The sequence below is a fragment of the Notolabrus celidotus genome, chromosome 12 (assembly GCF_009762535.1).
Source record: "Notolabrus celidotus isolate fNotCel1 chromosome 12, fNotCel1.pri, whole genome shotgun sequence".
NCBI classification, from domain to species: Eukaryota; Metazoa; Chordata; class Actinopteri; order Labriformes; family Labridae; genus Notolabrus; species Notolabrus celidotus.
In genome coordinates this window covers 22,498,325-22,514,323 of record NC_048283.1, presented here as the reverse complement: position 1 = coordinate 22,514,323, position 15,999 = coordinate 22,498,325, and the positions used below count along the sequence as shown (strand labels likewise).

The 15,999-nt window shown below is 43.1% G+C and overlaps 2 protein-coding genes across 6 annotated transcripts; one reads left to right on the top strand and one right to left on the bottom strand.

Moving 5' to 3' along the window:
* The first annotated feature begins 2,131 nt into the window (after window positions 1-2,131).
* rbm42 (RNA binding motif protein 42) lies at window positions 2,132-6,822 on the top strand. Its single transcript, XM_034697072.1, has 12 exons — window positions 2,132-2,441; window positions 2,663-2,719; window positions 3,961-4,096; window positions 4,189-4,258; window positions 4,400-4,462; window positions 4,613-4,767; window positions 4,859-5,023; window positions 5,225-5,359; window positions 5,578-5,695; window positions 6,112-6,209; window positions 6,394-6,490; window positions 6,599-6,822. The coding sequence occupies exons 2-12, from the start codon at window positions 2,664-2,666 to the stop codon at window positions 6,709-6,711; spliced, it is 1,206 nt and encodes a 401-aa protein (XP_034552963.1). The 5' UTR covers window positions 2,132-2,441; window position 2,663; the 3' UTR covers window positions 6,712-6,822.
* A 216-nt stretch (window positions 6,823-7,038) lies between these two features.
* ppox (protoporphyrinogen oxidase) lies at window positions 7,039-13,064 on the bottom strand. Of its 5 annotated transcripts, none has more exons than XR_004633160.1 (14): window positions 12,756-12,806; window positions 11,474-11,560; window positions 10,916-11,050; window positions 10,650-10,765; window positions 10,425-10,557; window positions 10,153-10,297; window positions 9,296-9,489; window positions 9,138-9,198; window positions 8,787-8,905; window positions 8,537-8,650; window positions 8,180-8,329; window positions 7,951-8,005; window positions 7,838-7,880; window positions 7,358-7,431 (listed from the first exon to the last, which is right to left on the bottom strand). XR_004633160.1 is itself a non-coding variant. In XM_034697070.1 (13 exons), exons 2-13 carry the CDS (start codon window positions 11,555-11,557, stop codon window positions 7,301-7,303), a joined length of 1,425 nt encoding a protein of 474 aa, XP_034552961.1. In that variant the 5' UTR covers window positions 11,558-11,560; window positions 12,930-13,064; the 3' UTR covers window positions 7,039-7,300. The 5 variants fall into 5 exon arrangements, 3 of the variants coding, with proteins under 3 accessions (XP_034552961.1, XP_034552960.1, XP_034552962.1); XR_004633161.1 differs by having other exon boundaries at window positions 7,951-7,987; XM_034697070.1 differs by lacking the exons at window positions 7,951-8,005; window positions 12,756-12,806 and adding an exon at window positions 12,930-13,064 and having other exon boundaries at window positions 7,039-7,431.
* Between the last annotated feature and the right edge of the window lie 2,935 nt (window positions 13,065-15,999).

Sequence of the window (15,999 nt, the reverse complement as noted above, 5' to 3'; positions counted from 1 at the left end):
AAAACTATGTCCAAGATTAGAAAACATAGTTTCCATCAATATGACTCCCTTAATTTTAAAAATAATGGTGAATCTTGACAAATGGAAATTAATAAATCTTATTTTGTGTGGGGAAATTAATATTGTAAAAATGGTTGCTCCACAATTCAATTACATCTCTATGATGTTCCCAGTGTCCATTCCAGATCGAACTCTTAAACAGTACAATCTTGATGATGATTAAGGAGTTTCTATGGAATGGGAAGAAACCTAGAATAAGTCTTAAAAAACTATTCACTTCTAGGAGAGTGGAGGAATGGCCCTCCCAAATATGGAAATATGTAATGTAGCATTTGAGATGACCAAGCTTGTAAGACACTGGGCAACTAAGGAATCTAACCTTGGTTGGGTAAAGATAGAGAGAGCCCTGGCTGCTCCATTGTGTGCTTTTGATGTATTGTCTCAGAGAAACGGAGCAAACCAAACAGAGGAAGGTAATTTAATCCTTCAACATTCTCCATGGGCATGGACGAGGGCACATGAGTTCCTTGGGATCTCACAATATAAACAAAGTTACTCTTCTATATGGGATAATCCCTCCATTTGTATAAGGAAAAAAATATTTTTATGGGATACATGGCTGGCAAAAGGGATACATGCTGTTAGTAATTTATATAACGATAGACTGTTTTTTTTTATCATATGAGGATCTCAAAGAAAAATTTAACTTGACTGATAAAAGGGATTTCTGGAAGTATCTACAGCTGAGGAGCAGCTTGGTATCTGTCTTTGGACTGATGAGGGAAGATAAACCAGAGAATGAGGTTCTACAAATTCTTCTCGCACTCGACACTCTGCTTCAATATTTTATAGGAAAATACTGGATATCAAAACTAGAATTTGTGAAAGCCTAAGATTAATATGGCAAAAAGATCTTGATAGCGTGATAAGTGAAGACCAGTGCCAAGAAGTGATTTCAAACGTAGGCAGGGCCACAAGAGATGCAAGGTCTAAATTTATACATTAAAAAATTGTACATAGATATTATTTCTATAATGGGCCTAAACAAGGATAATAAATGTCACCCATCTGTTTCTGAAACACTGTTTTGAATCCAATTGTCGACAGCAGCCATATTGTTGCTGTCGAGTGATTGTGACGTGAAGAGGTGGGCTTTGAGCCTCCTAGCCAACAGCTACAGTGTTCCCGCCTGTCAATCAAGTCAGCTGTGTCTCTCATTGGAAGACTCGTAATCTCAATATCTTCGAAATTGCCGCATTAGAAAAAAATCCAACCCCCGTACAGTGTGTGCCGATCGAGAAATGAGCTATCCAGACTACACTCATCTTTTGTACCAGGTTGTAAACATGTTTATTTCTGCTGCAAAGATCGGCTTTTTTAAATTTGTGTGTATGTGGTTTCCAGTACATCTGGAGCCAGCCTCAGGCGGATTCGCGACGAACTGCAGTTTTTAGCACTTCCGAATTAGACTCATATTTTTAGACAAGAGGTTGCCGCTTGGTTCCCGTCTGGGAGTCAAGTCAGTCATGTCTTAATAACTTCTGAACTGTTACGTTAGAAAAAAATTCACCCCCCGTACAGTGTGTGCCGATAGAGAAATTAGCTACATAGAGCCAAGCCGTTTTTGGAACCAGCTGTAAACATGTTTATTAATGCTGCAAAGATCGTCTTTTTTGAATTGGTGTGTATGTGGTTTCCGGTGTTTCTGCAGCCAGCCTCAGGCAGATTCTCGATGAACTGCAGTTTATAACACTTCCGCATGGGCTTCATACTTTGGGACCGGAGGTGCTGCTTGAGTTAAACTGATAACCTGACGATATGTGTGGCATCATATTGAGACAGGTTTTGTAAGTCTACCATATGAAAATATTCTCTGCATGAATTACAAAAAATAAACCAACATATGAAACATTTCTGAATCCCTCAAGGTGTCAAACCTACTTTACTCATGTGAAAAAGAGTGTGCATTTTATTTTTCAAATTATTTTCAAACTCAAAGAGCACATTCATATCTTTATTGGTTTTTATTACTATTTTAGTTTTAGTTTAGTACTTTTCTAATCTTCTGCTGCACACTCAGGTCCGCTCGGTGGCGGTAATGCGTCTCTGAGCTGGTTTGCTAACCGCCATTAAACACCACAGAAGAAGAAGAAGGAGCAGAAATGGAAGCTAAACTGAATGAAGTTCGCGCTCAGCACGTTTATTAGCTCGTTATTTACCGAGCTTTAGTTCGTTATGTTTGTTCACGGTAACATAGGTCCCGAGCAGGAGAGGAGAAATCAATAAGAAGGTTTCACAGAGGAAGCGGAAAACGTTTTCTGAGCTAGCTGCTCTGCACCGTGAGGCTAGCTGAGTTAGCGTGTGTTAGACTCAGACTGAGAGCTTAATTCAGACATTTAGACACAAATATTTAATCTACAGCCTCAAAAACATCCATTTAGGTAAGTCTGTTACTGTGACAAACTGTGAGATTAACTGTGATACACTTCAACACTTAATGTTATTGAAATCTCAGTGATAATTGAGTCACTTTCCATCTTAAAAACAGGATTAAAGGTGTAGTTTGTCTAATGAGGCTAAAGGAAACAGCTGGGACTTAATCTGTAATAACATGTTTCTTTAATTTAACCACCTGAAGATGTTTTTAATCTTTATTTCTCAGCATGGCGCTGAAAACAGGAGAGGATCGTCTGAAGGAGATGGAGGCTGAGATGGCTCTGTGAGTATTTAAAGGATTTAAACCTCATTAAGTTTCTTATTAAAGACACAGTTTACATCTGGAGAGCATTTCTTCTTATTATTATTATTGTTTTATAACCTTTATTTAACGAGGAAATGCTCATTGAGATTAAAAATCTGTTTCCCAAGAGAGTCCTGGTCAAGATAGGCAGCAGCACAGTTACAGAGTTACAAATAGACAATACACAAATAGCAGACGCATACAACAGCTACACAACAAAGACCTCCAGAGAAACAGCATGAGTCACATTTAAATAAAACATGTACAGGCAGATGCATCAGCCTCCAAGTCATTTAAGGACCACATAAAAGCATTCAAAGTTATCCGACCACAAAGTTTCAGATCCTTTTGTGAGGCATTCCAGGTCGAGGGAGCAGCAAACCTGAAGGCCTTTTTTTCCAAGTTCAGTCCTGACCCTCAGAACACATAACAGTGATAGATCCTGAGATCGAAGATTATGTGATCCTGAGCTCTTTTGTGCAATGTAGGTGAGGAGGTAAGAGGGAAGTAGACCGAAGATGCACTTATAGATTAAAAGATGTCAATGTTTTTGCCTGCGTGATGACAGGGAAGACCATCCTCCTCTCGAGTACAGCACGCAGTGATGAGTCATAGTTTTAAAGAGAGCATGAGATGGACTTCATCTTAAAATGTGTTATTTATGGTACAGACATTAACATTAACACATTAACCCTGAGGATAGAAGTGTTAGAAGCTGAGAAGTGACTCAGGATACAGGATCAGAGATAGCTAAATGTTGTGACTGCAGGAAACTGAAGACTTATCATCAGGTATCAAGAGACAGCTGAGGGACAGAAAGAGCTTTTATGTGGCCCTTGGTTTGAGGTAAAAAATGGCAACAGGGAACATTTTCATTAGACAGACGTCATGGTCTTCCTGTGGTAGATACTCAAAGTTAGTGTCGTCCGCTGATCCTCTGCAGTTTGAGATCACAGCAGAGCGTTCGCTGAGTTTCACCTGCTGCAACGCCTCCACAGAGCTGCTGAGACTGAGACTATCTGTTGTTGTTGTTGTTGTTGTTGTTGTTGTTGTTGTTGTTGTTGTTGTTGTTGTTGGCGTTGGCTCAGTAGACAGAGAGCAGCAGAGTTCTGACCCATTGAGTTTGAGTTTCAGCTCCGGTTTGTCTGTCAGTCGTCTTTTCTAAAGTCTCTCGTTCTCTTCAGCTCACTCACTCTGCCTCTGGTTTTCTTCTTCTGCAGTTTTGAGCAGGAGGTTCTCGGTGGTCCAGTACCTGTAGCAGGAAGCCCATCTGTCATGGAGGCTCTACCTGTGGCTCTGGCTGTTACTGCAGTCCCCATGATCCGACCCATTATAGGCACCAACACCTACAGACAGGTTTGTACCGCTCTGTGTGCCGTCTTCTTATGTTACAGTCTCACGTTTGTTTGTCTCACACCTCGTGTCCTCTCTCGCTCTCGCTCTCACAGGTTCAGCAGACGTTAGAAGCCCGAGCTGCTACTTTTGTTGGTCCTCCTCCACCGGCCTTTGTGGGACCAGGTGAGCCCTGACTCTCAGCAGGGTTTAACTTTAATATGTGATGTATGATTTAAGATGGCTCTGTGTTGACCTGTCTGTCTGTCTGTCTGTCTGTCTGTCTGTCTCTCTCTCTCTCTCTCTCTCAATCTTGCTCTCTCTCAGTCCCTCCAGTTCGTCCTCCCATGATGAGACCGGCTTTCGTCCCTCACATCCTGCAGAGACCTGGTAAGATGGATTGATGAAGCGATGAGGCGATGAAGTGATTAGGCATCAAGGTCACAGATGCGTCTTTGAGTTTGTGGTTGTATCTGAGCTGTGAGACCTCTGATTGGTCAGTCAGCGCGCTCACACACCTGTTGTTACCTGTGCTGCCAGGTGGTCCGAGGATGCCTATGATGCGTGGTCCTCACATAGCCCCTCCCCTCCCCAGGCCTCCTCCCCCTCCTCCCATGATGCTCCCTCCTAACCTGCAGGTTCAGGGTCCTCCAGGCGCTCCGCCCATCCAGCACATACCTGCGCCTGCACCTCAGGTAGATGTCACCATGACAACAGGCTATCACGTGTTCCTTTCAAGGTGTGTGTCCTCTCGTGACGTACCTGATGTTAATGTGTGTGTCTCAGGTGAGGGAGATGATCCCCATGGTGTCGGCCCCGCCCACCAGACAGGAAGTTCCTCCTCCCATCAAACCAACGCCGTCGATCATCCAGGCGGCTCCGACTGTGTATTCGGCTCCCCCTGCAGGACTCAAGAGGATCGACGTCAGAGCTCAGAGACAGGCCAGAATGGTACCTGAAGTTTGACGTATATGTCCTTTAAAAGCTGAGCGCTGTCTGTCTCCCCTTCAAACGTTCTCCGTGTGTGACATCAGACCATAAACACATTACAGTACTTTAACACTTATTCAGGTGTGATCTGGTCACTAGAACCAGGTCTGAGGTTTATCTGTACGCTCAGTGAGAGCTGACCTGAGTCTCTGATGCTTTCAGGAGGAGCTGGCGGCACGGGTCGCAGAGCAGCAGGCTGCGGTGAAGGCTGCAGGTCTGCTGGATAAGAAGGAGAGTGAAGACAGCGGCGCCGTGATCGGACCCAGCATGCCCGAGCCCGAGCCCCCCCACCCCGAGGTACGTTCACGACCACCAGCTTGTTGACCCTGGAGCTCCTCAGATCCAGTTTGAATAAAGCTTTAAGAAACATAAACACTCTCTGTAGTCACAAACACTGATGTGAGAGAGAGAGAGAGAGGGGTTCTGCTGGTTCTTTCATGAGAGCTTTAAGATGATCCGTGTTTTATAACAGGAGTTAGAATTAAAGACGTGATGTTTCTGTGTTTGTGTTTCAGCCTGTAGAGAGCGCTGCAGAGGACAAGAAGAAAGGGAAGGTGGAGAAGGTCAGGAAGTGTATCCGGACTGCAGCAGGATCCAGCTGGGAGGACTCCAGTCTGCTGGAGTGGGACACAGGTAAAGACAGGTGCAGGGACAAAGGGCAGTGAACGCAGCACGCTGATGGAGAGGATCCTGAAACACAACAGAATGTTATTAGATATACTTTATCTACTTCGTGCATGTTAGAATAAGTTCACTGCACGTTAAAGAAGAGACGTAATGAAACATGAATACTCAGCTTTGATACGGCAGCATGTGAGCGCCAAACGTTAAAGACCACTTCTATCAGTCGTACACAAGGCAGGCTGCAGCTGAGTGATGGTTTTTGTTGCTTGAATTTAGTTTGTATGTTTTGAACTTACCTCAGGATCACTGAGTATCTCTGCCACACACAGGAGGAGCTGAGTGTTCACAGAGACGTAGATTCTTGTTGAGCGCCTGCAGGATGAAGTCCATCATCTTTAGTGTTTCCTGTGTTCTCTGTGTCTCAGATGATTTCCGCATTTTCTGCGGTGATCTTGGAAACGAGGTGAATGACGACATCTTGGCCCGAGCCTTCAGCAGATACCCATCTTTCCTCAAAGCTAAGGTGAGCTGCTCCTCTTCTGTTGTCCTTTAATCACCTGCTGTGGTTTATCACTTCAGTTTCTCTCCTCCTGTCAGTATCACAACGTTTCACTCCCCAGTCTCATGACTCATGGTTCACACAGCAGGTTTTTATGTTATCAGATATGGTTTCTAAGAATGGTCGGTGTTGTTGTTGTTGTGATCAGGTGGTGAGAGACAAACGAACAGGAAAGACGAAAGGTTACGGCTTCGTCAGCTTCAAGGATCCAAACGATTACGTGCGAGCCATGAGAGAGATGAACGGTCAGCCTCATATTGTTCATGACATCCTAACAGCGTCTGATTCTGTCATCCTACCCATCTGAACGGTTTCATCTACCTGCTGAGAGATAACTCTGTTTGTGTTTGCAGGGAAATACGTCGGCAGTCGTCCCATCAAACTGAGGAAGAGTACGTGGAAGGATCGGAACATGGAGGTTGTTCGCAAGAAACACAAAGAGAAGAAGAAGCTGGGCCTCAGATAGTCTGTGTATTTAACACCCACCAGTGGTCAGACTGCAGGGAGCAGAACTTATTTTAATTCTGAGGTTGTATAAAGATTAACTTTTTCTTCATTAATAAAAACATCGTTTCTACGTCTGAGGCCCGACCTCTTTATTTCTACATGCTGGTGATAGTTTAATGTCCTCACAGTGAAGCTCAGACTGCTGCTGTGTCTCTCAGGAGAGCAGCAACACTTCAGTCATGCAGCTTGGAGCAAGATCAGACCATCAGACGATGGGACAGACTTCAGTTCCCCCTGCACACAGATAAATCCTGAGATGACAGTTTCCTGTAAAAAGAGTCGGACATGTGTGTGGTCATTTTTTATTAAATTATTTATAAAACAATCTGAACTTTATACAGCGACCCTGAATCAAAGAAGTCGACACTGCATCAACACGATGTTTACATTCACAGCTGTTCAGCAGGCCTGACAGGAAGCAGAGACCTGACGGACGATCATCACTCAGATGGCGTTAAAGAGACATTAGCTTATTTAAGGTCAGACGCTGAGAGAGCACACAGTAAATCTGTTTAAATGCTTTAAGAGAGAATCTGTAAACATAGAGGTCACGCTCCAAGCAGCTTCTCCACCTCTCTGCGTCCACTAAAGATGACATCATTCACTGACACGCCGTCATATGAGGAGCCAATCAGAGACAGTGGCAGGTTGTTCTCCTTTATGAAGCTGCGCATGGACTCTGAAAGAAAAGACATTAACATGATGATTCACTTCACAAAGAGAACCTGAAGATCTTCACACTGAGCAGAGAACACCACAGATCTCAGTTGTGTGAAATACAAAACTCTGGTTTGTCAATACTTCAAAGAAACTCGACAGCCTGCTGTGGCCTCGATACTGCTCTAATCAGACTCTGATGGACTAACTTGGATCTTGTGAGTCTGCCTGAAGGAGTACGGTTAATGTGACGTGAACACAGAAGAGACGAAACATCTGAGAAAAGCTGTCATAATAATAACTGTACGTCTTTAAACACTGACAGAAACAATCACAGACAGAAGAACCTTCAGTCCTTCGTTAAAGTTCAGTCATGTGTCAGGATAAACTTAAACGAAGTATCGTTCAGACAAGGAGCTGAAACTCACCCACTCTCCGGTGGTGTCCCAGGTAGTACTGAGGTATACAGTCCTGAAGAGGAGAAACAGACTTCATCACTTACACTCACAGACTGCGTAAATAAACTATGCTAGCTGCTCACCAGAGAACAGGAACATCTTTAATTCTCAACATGACATCTGGAGGAAAAAAACAGACTGGATCCAATATTCAATTAATACAAATTTTACCCTGGAAATATCCAAATACATTCTTTAAACTTGGAGAATCTGCAGCATGAGGCTGAACCGTGTCCTGCAGCCTGGTGTGTGTCATCGTGTGTGTGACAGTGTGTGAATTTTCGTGCGTGTGTGTGACGGATTGTGTGGTACCTTCTGTAGGACAACCCGGCTCCAGCTCGGGGCTGCGTTCACCCCCAGGTGATTTTTCACGGCCTCGGTGGCTCTCCTCAGGAGTGTCTCCTCTGAAACTGACTCTGGGTCCCCAAACACTTCCTGGAACCAGGCCCCTCCCATCATCACCTGCAGGGTGAGAGCTTCAGGTGAGAGGTGAGACGGGCTGCATGACGGGTCAGATTTAACTCCAAATAAAAACTCTGTTCACAGAAACGACTGATTCATGTCTTGACACTCGTTTAATCTAAACGATCACAACACGCTCTGATGACAGTCTGACAACTGAGAGAAACAACTATCAGCTGCTTTTAGAGAGACACATGAACATCATACCGTCAGTCTGGTGGTGAGTCCTTCAGGTCTGTTGTGTTCAGGGAAGGGAACAGAGTCATAGACCACACCGAGCAGACCCCGATCCTCTGAGGAAGGGACCAGATGACCAAAACCCTGAAGACGCACGCAAAAAAGAAATAAATAAATAAAAATAATAAAATAAAAAACATGTCATCTTCTCATATCATCAGATATTCTGACGTATCGTTTCATTCTGTATTACTGAGGTTCAGTTTTGTGACGTTCTCACCGTCACAGGCAGGATGTTATTCTCATACTCCAGGTTCACCACTGCGACTGTTACCATGGCGATGTCCTGCAGCAGCTTGATGATTGGCTGACAGGAGGGGGGGAGGGCTGAGGACAGAGCTGTGGGTGAGGGGGAGGAGGAGTTAGTGATGGAGTTCAGACACCTCCTGCTGTTTAAAGAGAACATCACTGAGCGACACTTTAATAAACATAATAAACATAAACTCCTTAAAGTCTTAAAATCTAACATGCGTTATATTCAGCAGTTTGATGATTAAAGAGTTAAACTCATTAAAGAGTTTAATCCTCAAAATAAATCTACATCAAAAGAGTCTTTAAAACACGTCGTCACCTTTAGCGGGGAGAGCAGAGAGGATGTGATCAGCTGACACGACTCCATCCTCCAGCTGGATCTACACACACAAACACACAGGTGAAAAAGTGCAGACAGGAGTAAAGCTCCATGTGGTCAGGTTTCATGTACGAGACCCTCTCGGTGACCTCACTGACCGTCCAGCCGCTCCCTGACGCTCTGATCTGGGTCACAGTCGTGTCTCGGAGCAGTTCCACCTTCCCGCTCTGCTGCAGGAACTCTGAGAGCGCCTCGGGGAGAGCCTGCACGCCTCGAGTCAGAGACCACTGAGCCCACGATTCACTGGCCGACCTCTGAGCCAGAGGACCGGGAGGGACCACCGGACCCCCACCTGCAGGATCACACAGACCACCTCAGAACCAGGACCAGTACAGACCACATAACACAAGAATTACGGGGAGTCACATCCGTCATGTTTATAACGTTTCAGTCGTAGAGAGAGGAAGAGTCTGATCACTTTATGTCCAACATCAGAAACATGTCTGTAGCTTCTCTACGTCACCAACAAGTCCATGTGAAACAAAAGAAAGATCAGATATCAGATCAGCCTATCAAGGTCCAGAGTGACGCTCCTCGGGAACGTTCTTAACACGTTCCGCAGTGTGCACGACTTTTCATCAAAGACAAAATATCTGCACATCGTAACCGAGGGCAGCCCTCATCGTCTTATCCTATCAGGGTTATAGCGCCCCCTGTGGGAAGATCTTGTTCTGTACTTGTGTAAATCCTCTTCAACACATCCTGCAAACTTCTGGAAACTTTCAGGACCTCTTTCCTAACTTGCTTGTTCACACACACGTTCCTCTGACCGTGAAGTCAGATGGAGCACCAGGCATCAGTCCTGCAAACAAGGATCAACTTTAGGGTTTAAGTGTGGTTGACTGTAGAGACTTGTTGCCTTTCTCTCTCTCTCTTTTAATAAAACCCTTTGTGTGTTCACTTCCTGCTCGCTCTCACATCACATGTAGAATCAGTGGGGCGTGCAGACATGTACCTGAGCCCAGCATCATCCCCAACACGATGGAACCTTTGCTCTGCTCCGCGTTGTAGAGGACCGGGAAACAGGAGCGCACACTCAACTTCCTGCAGTCGCCTGCAAACACACCACGACACAGACTGTCTATGGCTATGTCTGCCAGCTACACACACATACACACATACACACACACACATACATACACGCACAGAGAGAATGAAGTGTTGATTGATCCGCTCCGTCCTCATTAATGTTTATGTTTATGATGGATCGTATCTGACGTATCTCACCTCGTTTCCCAGCCTCCGGGACACAAATGAGTGGATCGACTCGTCTTCCTCCTTCCCTCTCTTCCTCAGGATCTCCATGGCAACGCTCAACAGCAGGGGGCGGGAGAAGGGAGGGACGGTTTGTACGAGTCCGCTGAGAGAGACGAGGCAGAGGGAGGAGAAATCAGAAACAGAAACATCAGAACGTCATTAAACACAGAGAGGTCTGTTTGCTCTCACTCCTACCCGGGCCCTGAAGGCATCTTGTGCAGCTGCTGGTTCACGTACAGGAACCGGTTCTTGGAAGCCACATGGCTGTAGGTCACAGGTAGAATTTCATCTGCGAGGCCCAGATCCTCCACCTGCACACACAAAGACATCACACAGTTTAGACTATGGTGAGAGCTTTTAAAGATCCTGACCCACTGTTGCATCCTGAAGCATGTCTGAACTCCATCTAACTGATGAACAGACTCTTTAAACGCTCCGCCCCTGCAGGTCTGACCCCTCACCATGTTCAGAGTGTTTCGTCCCACCGCCCCCGCAGGTCTGATCCCTCGAGGTCCATGTTCAAACACGGCCCCGTCAGACCTCCTGGTGGACCACAGCCAGCCCCCGAACCGCCCGCTGGACTCCAAAACTATGACCTGCAGGGGGACAGATATAATGCAATAAAACTTTATTAACAAAGACAGAGAGCAGTCACAATACAACTTTATTAACAAAGACAAAGAGTCGGAACATGTATGATAGATCGATCTTGGTATATTTACATATTTATAACCATTAAAACGTCGCACTGAGAGATTCTGTAAGAACACAATGATTCATCAGACCACAGAAGCTGCAGGGTTTGTGTGTGTGTGTGTGTGTCTGTGTGTGAGTGTGTGTATGTTTGTGTGTGTGTGTGTGTGTGTGTGTGTGTGTGTGTGTGTGTGTGTGTTTGTGTGTGTGTGTGTGTGTGTGTGTGTGTTTGTGTGTGTGTGTGTGTTTGTGTTTGTGTTTGTGTGTGTGTGTGTGTGTGTGTGTGTGTGTGTGTGTGTGTGTTTGCGTGTGTGTGTGTGTCTTACCTTGGTAACCTGGGGGCTCTTGCTGAGGTAGTACGAAGCTGCCAGACCCCCGATCCCCCCTCCGAGGACTGCAACCGTTCTCATTGGCTGATAACAGAAACACAAATCACATGATCGAAAAATTCAAAATAACTTTATTTAACGGACTAAAGATCTACAAACAAAAAATTTATATTTTTAAATTGTTGTTTGATATAACTGACACATGATACATCTCTGTTCCCTGATTTAGAAAATCTCCTGTAGAACATGTAAAACTGAAAACAACCCTCAGTGTTCAGGAAACAGAGTCAACATGCAGTCTGTCCAGCAGGGGGCGCTCTGACCCCAGAGATCACAGTCCTCTCAGCACTGTCTACAGCTCAGATATTTCAGAGATTCTTCTTAAACACAGAATCTGTGTGAAAGAGCAGAAATCTGCTCAACCTCAGCTCTGCTCACATTTCTCAAGGTTCTAAAAGACCACAAAAGAAAAGCTGTTCAAGACCTGCAGACTCTGACTCTAATATTAAAATACTCTAATCTAAGTGAACTAACCTGCTGTTACAACACTCAGTGAGTGTGTCCTTATTAGATCAATAACCTTTGATCCGTAGGATGAAGTGTTTTTATGTTTATTAAGGGCTGTAGTTCACGGTCCTTCCCTGTTCTAAAGCAGCTGTTAGACGCAGCCTGCAGCAGGAGACAGATAAGAGTCTGTTACAGGGCGTGAGCTGTGTGAGGCCTGCTGATTATGATATTCACTCATTATCTTTCTGTCTGTCCAACCGTCTGTCCTCGCTCACAGGTCAGACCACAGATCAGACTCAGACTACAGATCAGACTCAGACTCTGAGGTCCTCTGGGTCTGATCTATGTGACTGTCCAGAGTGAGATGAAGACACATGTTGTTATCATGGTGTTGTTTAAGCGTTAAATGCTGCAGACAGGAGACTGTACCTGTCCATGATGGTGTCTGTGTTTACTAATAAACAAAGGTGCATTTAAACCTGTCAATAATAAACATTAAAGCACTTCCTGTAGCAGAATGAGCACACAGCTCATTTATTTAAACAACATTAATAACATCTTCTTAAAAGTCATTCTGTCTGTTAGATTAGCATTTATATTCATGTTAATAATTCATCACAGTAATGGAAGCTGTAGCTGGACTCTACCTGAGAGGAGGTGAGTCATTGAGCTCAGAAACACAGCCCTCAGGTGTGTTCACCTGTCCTCAGTGTTTCTGTGAGCAGCCTAAACACAACTGTACAGACACCTTTCTGAGCCCCAGCAGCCTCACCTGTAACCTCTGACTCCCACCGCAGAGAGCAGACATGTAACTGAGGCTGCGGTGTTACAGCATAAACTGTCCGCTGGAAACAAACCGCAGACACTGATATTTGCTCCGTGAGCATAGAATTCGCACAGAATAGACAACAAAGTGTCTCTCTGCGCTTATTATTTATTTATTTACCTGTTTGCTTTGACGTCACACCTGAAGGTCCGTCCGTCTCCCGCGTGCTCGATTTCCGACTCCAGCAGCAGAAACACTTCAGAGCATCTTTCTGCTTCTTCTCTGCATGCTCTGATGATGTCAGAAACAAGGAGAGGGAGCATTACCGCCACCTGCTGGTGTGGAGTATAACTGCGTTTATATTTCGGACTCCAAAATAAAATAAATATAAATATATAAAATATAAAAATGTTTTATCATTATTATTGTTATAACCAAATATTGACTACAGCACTGGTAATTTTGCTGAAATACTATTATTAAAATATGTTTTTACTTTTTTTTCCCCCTGTGCCAGTTTCAGTTCCCCTTCTTAAATCTTAGTTTAATTTTAGATTTATAATCTTCTCCTTTTTTAACAGAAGCAGCAACGTCATTATACCTGCAATAAATATCCTACGTTTAACTAAAGTCATAAACCTTTTTAGTCTCTCTTTTAACTGAGTTTTATTTTTAACAGTTGTATTCATTTATTATCTAGTTCAAATTTTAGTCACTTTTTATTTATTTATTTCTGTTAAGTATAGCATCTTATTTTCTTTTAGTGATTTAATATTTTAGTGTTTTAGTATCTTAGAAATTTATTTTATTTTGGTTATTTTAATTTCATGTCTTGAGTTTTAACATCTTATTTTACCTTTTAAGTGTTTCCTCATTAAGATATCATAAGCGCGTTTCCTCAGTTCGTTCAGAACCTTCTTTTTTTCTTTTCTTAGTATTATTATTTTCTTTTTCTTAATTTATTCTATTTTAAGTTGTTTTTATGTACAGCACTTTGTGTTACAATGTCATTGTATGAAAAGCCCTTTAGAAATAAAGTCTGATTGATTGATTATTGATTGATTGATTGATTGATTGATTGATTGATTGATTGATTGATTGATTGTTAAAGGGGTAGAAAGCTGTAATATTCTGCTTTTTTTTCTTTTCTTTGATCTTCAGGCTAAACGCAAAAACATTTCATCATCACAAAAATAATTTCTATGAACGTTGGAAACAATTCAGACTCTAAAATATTTCACGAGACACAAAAACACATGGAAAAAAACATCTCACAAAAAGGAGAAATTATTTCAAGGAAAGCAAAAAACATTTCACTTGAGATAAATATTTAGTGAACCATCAAATATTTTTTTAAAATGTAGAACAATTCTGCAATATATATTTTTTTCTCCCACAAAACAAAACATTTTACGGAAAAATTAATCAACTGTAAACAATTTTGTTTATATCAGTAAAATAATATCTGCATTTAATTTCTGATTTTTGCATTTCATGAAATATTTTTACATTTAGTAATTTTTTTTAAGTATCTTGAAATACTTTCATGTTTTGTAAATTGTTGATAAAATATTGAAATATTTTGTTGTTACTCCATTACCTACACTGCTTCTTCCCAGGCGGGTCACAGGGGTGAAACATTTCTGCCGTTTGTTGAGAGTTGACCTTCAGTCAGAGTTCATCCTCCTCTCCCTCAGCTTTAGCTTGGCACTGCTTTCATCTTCATCCTTTACTCCATCTTTACTCAGTCAGTTACCTTTTTTAAATCTCTTTCCGTGCACATGAGGACAGGTAATAAAAACGTATGGATTTATTTAATAAGTATATTTGTTCTCTGATGATGCAGCTGATGGGACTGTGAGAGAGTCTCATAGTTGCTCTGAGGATCTTTGGTTTGTGTTGATTTTGGCGCCCCCTGTGAACACAGCTCTCCTCTCTGTGCTGATCTTGTGTTCGTGTGGGGTGTTTCCTGATGAAGACTCTCCTCCTTCTGTCTCTAACAGTTAGATGTATCACTCAGTGAACCTTTAATCAGTCTGTGTCTGCAGCAAGCTTTAAGTCTGCTGATTATCCAGCCTGACAGCGACGCTCTGACTCCATCAGAGATCAAAGATAAACTTAAAGAAATGAGGATTGATTGAAACTGATTGAGTTTGTAGCTCATAAGGAGGCATCAGGATAAGTTCAGTCTCTTTCTTCAGATAGAAACTCCTCCTGAGAGCTTTAAAGCAGATGTTGTTTCTCTTCACCTGCTCAGAGAACATGACACTGAAACTAAAAAAGAAGGTGAATCATCTTCTTTTAGTTTTCTCTTTGAACAGAAATATTCTGTGATGATCAGACACCTTCAGTCAGATCACATAAAACAATCGATGGAGGACGCTCTGCCTCCACAGTTTAAGATCAGCACAGGTTTTAACGTTAGACCACGTTACCATATTCTAAAACAAAGATGTTCTGAAGCAGGTTTTTGAGAACCTTTGCAGAGTTCAGTCTGGGAAAGATCTCTTTCCATCCCAGCTCCATACCCGTTAAAGCCTCCGCGCTGCTTTAAAGGAACGTTTCAGAACTTCAGTTCTTACCAGCACCTGTCAAAAGTGCCCCATGTGCCACATTCCTCTGAAACACAATACACATACATCAGACATGTGGCTCCGTGTACCTTTTCACAGTTATTCAGAATCACCTGGCTGTGTTGAATACTTGATCCTGATTGGTCCAAACCCCATACTGCTCATTAGCTCTGAATAGTGAGAGTGATGTCAGGGACAATCTTATCACACACAACAAATCAAAGCTGGGAACGGAGTCACAGCACACTTCCCCTCTGCCTGATGACAAAAATTCAGTTTCTGATATTTTACATATTACCCTCCGTTTATTTGAAGAGCACCAAACTTTAGATCGAGGTTACCGGCTGAACAGTCAGCAGTGGACAGAAGAAGAAGAGAGGAACGAGGGATGATTTAACACGAGGAGCTGAAAGAAAGAGATTCTGATCAAATTGAAAAGTTACAGGACTGACTGAGAGAGAGATGACGATGCTGCATGAGCGGACCAAAACTGATGGTCAACATGTTTGTCTGCAGTTGATAGCCAGGTAATATGTTAGCATGGTTAGCAGTTTAGTTAGCATGGTTGGAAATAAATCTCAGTATGCTGAAAACACTGAAACTGAGCTCAACCCAAAGTCTGACACCAAGGAGGAGACTCACGTCCTCACTGTGGAGAGCCTTCTGCTCGACATCTA

Bases quoted from the DNA above. Each gene is read 5' to 3' on its own strand.
- rbm42 (XM_034697072.1), top strand. From the start codon at position 2,664: ATGGCGCTGAAAACAGGAGAGGATCGTCTGAAGGAGATGGAGGCTGAG. The intron at 2,720-3,960 runs GTGAGTATTTAA...CTTCTTCTGCAG, and splicing joins ATGGAGGCTGAGATGGCTCT to TTTTGAGCAGGAGGTTCTCG. The intron at 4,097-4,188 runs GTTTGTACCGCT...TCGCTCTCACAG, and splicing joins GCACCAACACCTACAGACAG to GTTCAGCAGACGTTAGAAGC.
- ppox (XM_034697069.1), bottom strand. From the start codon at position 12,791: ATGTCTGCTCTCTGCGGTGGGAGTCAGAGGTTACAG. The intron at 10,298-10,424 runs GTGAGATACGTC...ATGTGTGTGTAG, and splicing joins CCCGGAGGCTGGGAAACGAG to CTGGCAGACATAGCCATAGA. The intron at 9,490-10,152 runs GTACATGTCTGC...GTGATCCTGCAG, and splicing joins GGGGATGATGCTGGGCTCAG to GTGGGGGTCCGGTGGTCCCT.